Consider the following 7101-nt stretch of genomic DNA (forward strand, 5'->3'; position numbering starts at 1 on the left):
ATTTTCAGAGAGAGCTAACATTTTCGTCAACATTTTCATGTTTATAGATTCGTCAATCGACATTTTTAATTCTATTCATAGACGTTTCTTGTTGGTAAGTTATAATAAAGATTTTAAATTTTTATCGACAAATCGATATTTTTATCAACATTTTCGTCATGTTCAACTAAAATATCAACAAGATATCACCAATAATGAACTTAATAGTAACAACTAGATATTTTAACTTATTCAAAACTACGGATTATTTATTTATTTATATTGATTGTTTAAAAAAATTGAGACATCAACTTTTAAAACATAGTCGTAATTGCTTATTTTTTTTAAAAAAAAAAATTCTAAAATTAAGAAGAGAACAGAAGCTTCTGTGTAACTGGGGGGAAAAATTAGAGTAAATCAAACAAAAGATATGGCAGAAATCATGGGGAAGAAAACCAAACCCAATAGCCAATATCTTCTAATCATTCAAATTAGACTTTTTTTTAAAAAAAAAAAAAAAAAATTCTTTCTTCCTTTTTTGAAATTTTTTTTTTTTATTTTTTTGAATGACAGAGTGCATTTAGACAGCTGGTTACAACATTAAGTAAGAATCAAATCTATTTGATTACTTCATAAAATAGAATTGATTTGACATCACCCCAACCAAACATTAAAAGGAGGAAAAGATTATTATTATAATTATTATTTTTACTCCTAAAGTTGTTGTTCTTAATTATATTATCTTTCTTTCTCTTTTTCTTTTTCTTTTTCTTACATTAAAGGGCAAGATGTCCAACACCATGGATAATAAAAGCTGATAAATTAAAAATGGAAAAAAAAAGACAATAATTATAAAAAATAATCCCTCAAATTAGCCTCTTTTTTTTTCTTTTATCATACAATGTGGTGCTGTACAACTTTGCACCAAAAGGGACAGACTTGCTTCTAGAGATTTTACAGGGGAAAGTTGTAAGAAAAGTAGAAACTTTCCTCTCTCATCCCACAAAATTAGGAAAAAAAATACAACAATATTAAATATAAAACAGAGATTAAAAAAATAAAAATAAAAATAAAATACAGGCTGATTTTCTCTCTCCTTAATTAGACCTAAGAAATGGGACAAATGAGATATATTTTTTCTTCTTTAATCAATGCTTGAAAATTAATCTCTTGTATTTACAACAGCAGCCTTTGTGTATGGTGTTGAAGGAAGAGATTAGAGTTCAATTTTCATTTGATCTGAGCCTGCATAATCACAAATTTTCACTTTCAATTTTCAATTTTCAATTTTCAATTTTCAAAACTAAATATAATAAGTAACATCTTGAAGTTATCATTATTATTGTTATTACAATGTATGATTACCTAAGTTGAAGTTGTGGGATTGCAGTGATATTTCTTGGGTCTGATTTTGGAGGAACCCCATTTGAACAATGTTTTGAAGTTCATCTTCTCCAAAATTTGGATACTGTGTCATACATTAAATCAAAAATTTAATTCAATAACGAAAGTCTTAAAGTTAATTGCAACAGATAACACTAACAACATTTAAAAAAAATGTAAATATAGCAAAATTTATCAATGACAAGCTCCAACTAACCATATGATCTATTATTGATAGACTCTCAGAACTAAATTTTGTAATTTTTTTACATTATGTTATATTTACTAATACTTTGAATCTGATTGTTATATATACAACTCGTTGGAGCATAAGAAATTACCTGAGAGGGATTTTGAAGGAAGGAATTGAGAGGAGGGAGTTGAATGGGAAGATTTTGGCATAAAACAGAGTCAATTGGGTCCACAGAGCAATGAGAGGTGGTTGGGAGAGAGGAATTTTGGTGCCCATAAAAGCTTGAAGCTGAGGAATCTATGGGGGAAATTTGAGGATGTGTCAAACTGGTTCCTGATTGGTACATCTGTATCAACCCCAAAAAAAATTGTTAAAAGCAAAAAAAATTATTATTATTATTATTATAAAGTGAAATGGAAGTTCACTAAAGAGTAAAGAAAGAAAAAGTGAGGAGAAAAGAAAAGAAAAGGAAAAAGTAAAGCCCTTTTTGTTTGGAAAATTTTCAAAAATAGAAACTAAGGAAATTATTTGCGCAAAATAACGAAGTTTAATCTAAATAGAGATTGATAGAAGTTAAGTCTATCAGTATTTTTTCTTTTGTTGTTATTTCTGTAAATAGTTTTTCTATCTGTAAAATTTTTTCTTTCTTTTATCTTTTGGTTTCTTTTTTTGCTTTTTTTCCTTTCTTGCCTTTTTTTGGTGAGTGAGAAAAGAAAAGGGCAGAAAAATTTACTTGTTTTGAGATAAGAGAATCCATGTTGAAATCCACCCTGGTTGTATTCACAGAAGCCAACTTCATGGACAGAAACTGAAACCCAACTCAAAATCATTCACTTACAAAATTCTTATTCTTAAAACTTTATACAACTTTCAATTATGTCCCTATAAAGTTAAAGTGGGCCATTTTTTAATTACCTCAACTTGGTGTTGCAATGACTGCACATAGTTGATAATCTCATCCAACATCAAAGCTTTTCCAGTAACCTATAAAATTCACCAAAAACAAATTTTCTTCACTGAAAATTAATATGGAATTATTGATATAAATTTCTATTAACCTCTATCATTTTTTGTCATTCTTTTATTTAATAATATCTTCCAAGAACAAAAAAAAGTTGGGGTTATGTGACCAACCTTGTTGCAACCTGGTACAAGATCTTGAAGAAGCTTCATTCTTTCACTGATTTTTTCTCTTCTAACCTTGAAATTCAGAAAACAGAAATTTACAGAATCAGATATTATCACCATAATCTTCAATTTTGTGTTGAAATTTGAGCTGCAAAGAAATTAATTAGTTCGCACTCACTCTTTCAGCAAGACTATGGCTATCAGTAGCTTGCCCTCTTCTTGCTCTAACATGAATGTAATCTTTAGGAGCTTCAGGAGGCTTTGAATTCGCCTTAGTTTGCTTCTCTTCCCCTAAATTTTCATCGCTTTTCTTCAAATCCTCTTCCGTTTTCACGTTTTCCTTTGATTCCACTGCCTTCAATTTCTTCGGACTTCCCTTCTCGGGAGTAGCTTCAACCACCTGCAACAATGGCGGAACAAAAACCAAACTCAATTTTTCAGGGGATTATTACACAATTTCAGATGTAGATGAGATGATGTTGGAATTTTACCGATTCTTTGAGTTTGGGTTTCGTAATTGCTTTTCTCTTCCGTGGATTCGAAATCGTTTTGTCTGGATTTGAAAGGGACGATTCATCTTCTTGCGATGAGGAATTTTTCTTATGTTCTTGCAAATTCGTTTCAGATCCAAGTGCTTTAAGCGACGGACTACTCGAAACTCGGCTTAATTTCTCATTACCGATCGAGAGGCGAGATCTATAGTTACCGAATTCATTCGTCAATTGACGGCCATTGAAACTCCTACTTCCAAAACACGAAAACCTAGCGGCTCGTTCAGCAAATCCAGGATCCGACGAAAATTCCGCCACACTCGAAGAAGAAGGAGTCAATGCGGGAGTAGAAGAATTCAATTCCAAGATCCTCCTCTCAGAATTTCCACCTAATTTCCCGATCAATTCTCTGATCACGAAGCTCTCATTCGTTAGGTTAGAATTCGAGGCCGCTGGAGAAGAAACCATCGAACTCAGAGCAGAATCAAATTGAAAGCTCTGATCGGGAACGGGATTGAGAAAACAATCCGGTGGGGATTGGTGAGAGGAAGAAGAACAGTGATTAAGCTCAGGAACTTGAGGTGGAACATCCATGGCGGATGAAAACTGGTGGTGCCAAGTAGCCATGGAAGGATTGGAATCAAAATGCATAAGAGATTGAGAGATTCCAGTAGGATTGAGGAAGAATTCGTTGTCCATTAACAAGAAAAATTGTTGTGTTTGACCCAATTGAGGAAATGGGAATTGATGGGGTTGGAGGAGGCTAAAAGTGAATGAAAAAGCCAAGTTTATATAAGAAAGCAAAGAACACAGAGAGAATGGGGAAAGTGGGGAAGAAGAAGGGGATGAATTGGGAGAGTGAGAAGAAGATAAATAGGGAAATTAAAGAAAGAGAAATAAAGGGGATTGTTTTGTTTTGTTTGACTTTTTTTATCTAAACTTTTAATATATCATTATTAAATTCATGTCGATATCATTTTAATTTTGTTACTCGATTTTATAGGAAAAATTACCTCTTTTAGTGTCCCAGTTTTATTTTTGAATTTTAAGATGTACCTCTTTTTTTAAGAATATTTTTGAGTTTTTAAAAATAGGTTTTGAAAGGTAGTCGAGTAATTTTTTTTATTATTTTTAATTATGAAAATGATTTTAAAAAATTATCTTGTGCGTCTAAAATTGTTTTCTAAACTTATCATATGATAATTTAAAATAATAAAAAGTTACTTAAGATGCCTTTTTGAACATATTCTTAAAAATTTGAGGAATAAAAAGTTATATTTTGAGAATATGAAAACCAATTACCAAATGTACTTAGACTCTGTTTGGGATTGTTGTAGTTTCTAAAATAATTGTTAGCAGTTGTACTTTTACAAAAATCAACTGCGAAACACAAGTAAAATAGTGTTTGATAAATTTCAACTTAAACTTGAAAAAGTAAGCTAAGGTGTTTGGTAAATAAATACAAAAACATCTTATTTTAGATATAATAACTAAAATAGATTTATAATCATTTTTAATTTTTTTTTTTTTTGTAATTTAAAATTTTAAACAATTGTTTAGTATGATAAATTTTGTTTGTTATAGATTAATTTTTAAATATAAATAAAAATAGATTTATTTTTAAAAAATGAATATGGTATATTTTTTAAAAAAAAATGATGCATTTAACTCTTGAAAAATAGAAAATAATTTTGATTAGGTGAAAAATATATAAATATACAAAATAAATCTTCTTTTTAAGTATGAAATTGAAAATTAAATATTAATTAAAAATTCTACCTAATTTTAGGAGAATCTAAAAACTATGATGATATTAAGGTTAAATTAACGTGTTTTTAAAATTGATTATAACCAATCTAATTTTAATTTATTTTCTCAAATCCAAAAAACTGTTAAATTTTTTTACAAATGACTTTTTGACATAACTAACTTAATGTCAGTCTAATCTAATGACTAAAAATGTATATTTACAAAATTCAAAAACCAAATGTTTACTTCAAAATGGGAGGATTAAAATGGTAGTTGTGCCATTATGGTAATAATTTACCTTAAAGCTTATACATGAATTACAATTTTACCCTCACATACATTTTCATTTAAAACTTGTTTAATAGAAATTTTATAAAATTCATATAATGGATATAAAAACACGTGTTAGCTCCGCCTAATTACAAATAAATAATTAAATTTCTCACAAATTGTTTTCGTTCAAATTCTTGTTTAGCTTTTGAGAAAAAACTCTCCCTACTCTCTCTCTCATTTTCCGCCTAAACAGCGAAATCCCAATCCGTTAGAGTCTATCTTGTAGAAATATGTACATCTCTAATTTTAATTATCAATCTCGTGTATTAATCAAATTTGATTTTATGCACAACTTTGATCAGTTGAATTTATAAATTTGAAGAGAGATTTTAACCTGACATTTTCTTAAAATGAGAGAAGGAGCAAGGAAATTACATTAAATATTAAGTTTAAACTGAAATTAAAAGTTTAATGTAAAAACGTGTACAAGTTAGTAAAATTAATTTATTCTCTAATTTCTATATCTCTTGATTTTGACAAATATATGGAGACATAACAACAAATATTTAAATTAGAGCAAATAACTCAATTGTAAAATTGAATATATATATATATATATGTTTTTTCTATAGGGTTTCCGAAGAAGACGGAAGAGGGAGATTTTGCCGGGCCTCGGACGCCAAACCTCTTTGTTAATAGGTCCATGTCCATCCCCCTTTTTTCTTTCATCACTCTTCTCTTTGTCTTCCCCTTTTCTTTTTTCTTCTTATAATTTCTAAATACTAAATTCTTCCCCCAACTTGTGTCGTTTGTAAGTTATTCTACATTTTTTAAACAACTTAAGTTGTACTTTTTTGGGTTTCTATTCTTTCTCAATTTGTTTTTCTTTACTCTCCAATACCTACTTTTCTTTATCTTAATCCAACTTTGATATATATTAAATTTAGACTATGTTATTAATCTGTAATGAAAATCGGTATAATTGTAAGTCAATTATAATGATCCACAATTATAAACTTAATTGAATTACTTTGTTACTATATTATTTATTATTATAATGTGAAAAATATGAATTTGTCACATTTACTGTTACTATTTAGGGTCAAATGATAACGCTAAGAGTAAACGTGATAGATTTGTACTTTTCATACTATAGTAGTAACAATAATGATAAAAATAATAGTAGCGAAAATGATATTCTCTAGTAAGTCCCATATAAGATTTGAAATATCGATGTTGATGGAAATATTGAGGTCCCGATTTTATGAAATTATCGATATCGATGGAAATTTCAGAAAAAATTCTGGAAATTGATATTATTAATCAATGAAACTTTCATTGTGGCTTAATTAGACCATAATTTACCATTTTTAATCACAATTTCTATAAAAATAAGACAACATTTAGATGTCTATTATAAATGTTGGAGAGAATAAATTTAAAAAATAAATGGAAAAATAATTACAAAATAGTATAAAGTTTAGAAATATTTGGAGGTGAAATGATGTGAAAATTATGAAAGTTTTGGATGGTAAAAGAAAAAAGAATTCACATAAATTTAGTTTTGAAATGAAATAATGTGAAAATTTAATGAAAAATGTTTGAATGGGGCTAAAAAAATATAGGTTATATTTTGTGGTTTTTTTCAAATTCAATTCTTTTAGAAATGAAAGTTTTTGGTCGAAAGTAAAATTAAAAATTGAGAAAAGTTGGAAATTGGAAAAAGTAGCCCCAAAAAAAAAACTTAATCCTTTGTGGAAAATAACATTGGTGTGTGAAACTATAGAATTAAGTGTATTCAGATCATAAAATTGAAAATTTTGAACTAAGCTAACATAGATAATTAAAAAAAAAATCAAAATTTTCTCGAAATCTAGAAATTTTGTCAAAATGGGGAGGAATCAA

General features: G+C 28.3%; 1 protein-coding gene across 2 annotated transcripts; it reads right to left on the reverse strand.

Annotated features, from left to right (window-relative positions):
- Nucleotides 1-828: 828 nt before the first annotated feature.
- LOC120087348 (transcription factor bHLH62) lies at nucleotides 829-4054 on the reverse strand. Of its 2 annotated transcripts, XM_039044337.1 has the most exons (8): nucleotides 3175-4052; nucleotides 2862-3083; nucleotides 2690-2755; nucleotides 2471-2539; nucleotides 2289-2363; nucleotides 1704-1901; nucleotides 1345-1447; nucleotides 829-1224 (listed from the first exon to the last, which is right to left on the reverse strand). In XM_039044337.1, the coding sequence occupies exons 1-8, from the start codon at nucleotides 3871-3873 to the stop codon at nucleotides 1196-1198; spliced, it is 1461 nt and encodes a 486-aa protein (XP_038900265.1). In that variant the 5' UTR covers nucleotides 3874-4052; the 3' UTR covers nucleotides 829-1195. The 2 variants fall into 2 exon arrangements, with proteins under 2 accessions (XP_038900265.1, XP_038900266.1); XM_039044338.1 differs by lacking the exon at nucleotides 2289-2363 and having other exon boundaries at nucleotides 3175-4054.
- Nucleotides 4055-7101: the final 3047 nt, after the last annotated feature.

The sequence above is a fragment of the Benincasa hispida genome, chromosome 9 (genome assembly GCF_009727055.1).
Source record: "Benincasa hispida cultivar B227 chromosome 9, ASM972705v1, whole genome shotgun sequence".
Lineage (NCBI taxonomy): Eukaryota > Viridiplantae > Streptophyta > Magnoliopsida > Cucurbitales > Cucurbitaceae > Benincasa > Benincasa hispida.

Excerpts from the sequence above, each read along its gene's own strand:
- LOC120087348 (XM_039044337.1), bottom strand. The coding sequence starts at position 3,873 with ATGGACAACGAATTCTTCCTCAATCCTACTGGAATCTCTCAATCTCTT. Across the intron at positions 2,540-2,689 it reads TTGTACCAGGTTGCAACAAG|GTTACTGGAAAAGCTTTGAT; the intron begins GTTGGTCACATA and ends TGAATTTTATAG. Across the intron at positions 1,448-1,703 it reads TCCTTCAAAATCCCTCTCAG|TATCCAAATTTTGGAGAAGA; the intron begins GTAATTTCTTAT and ends TGTATGACACAG.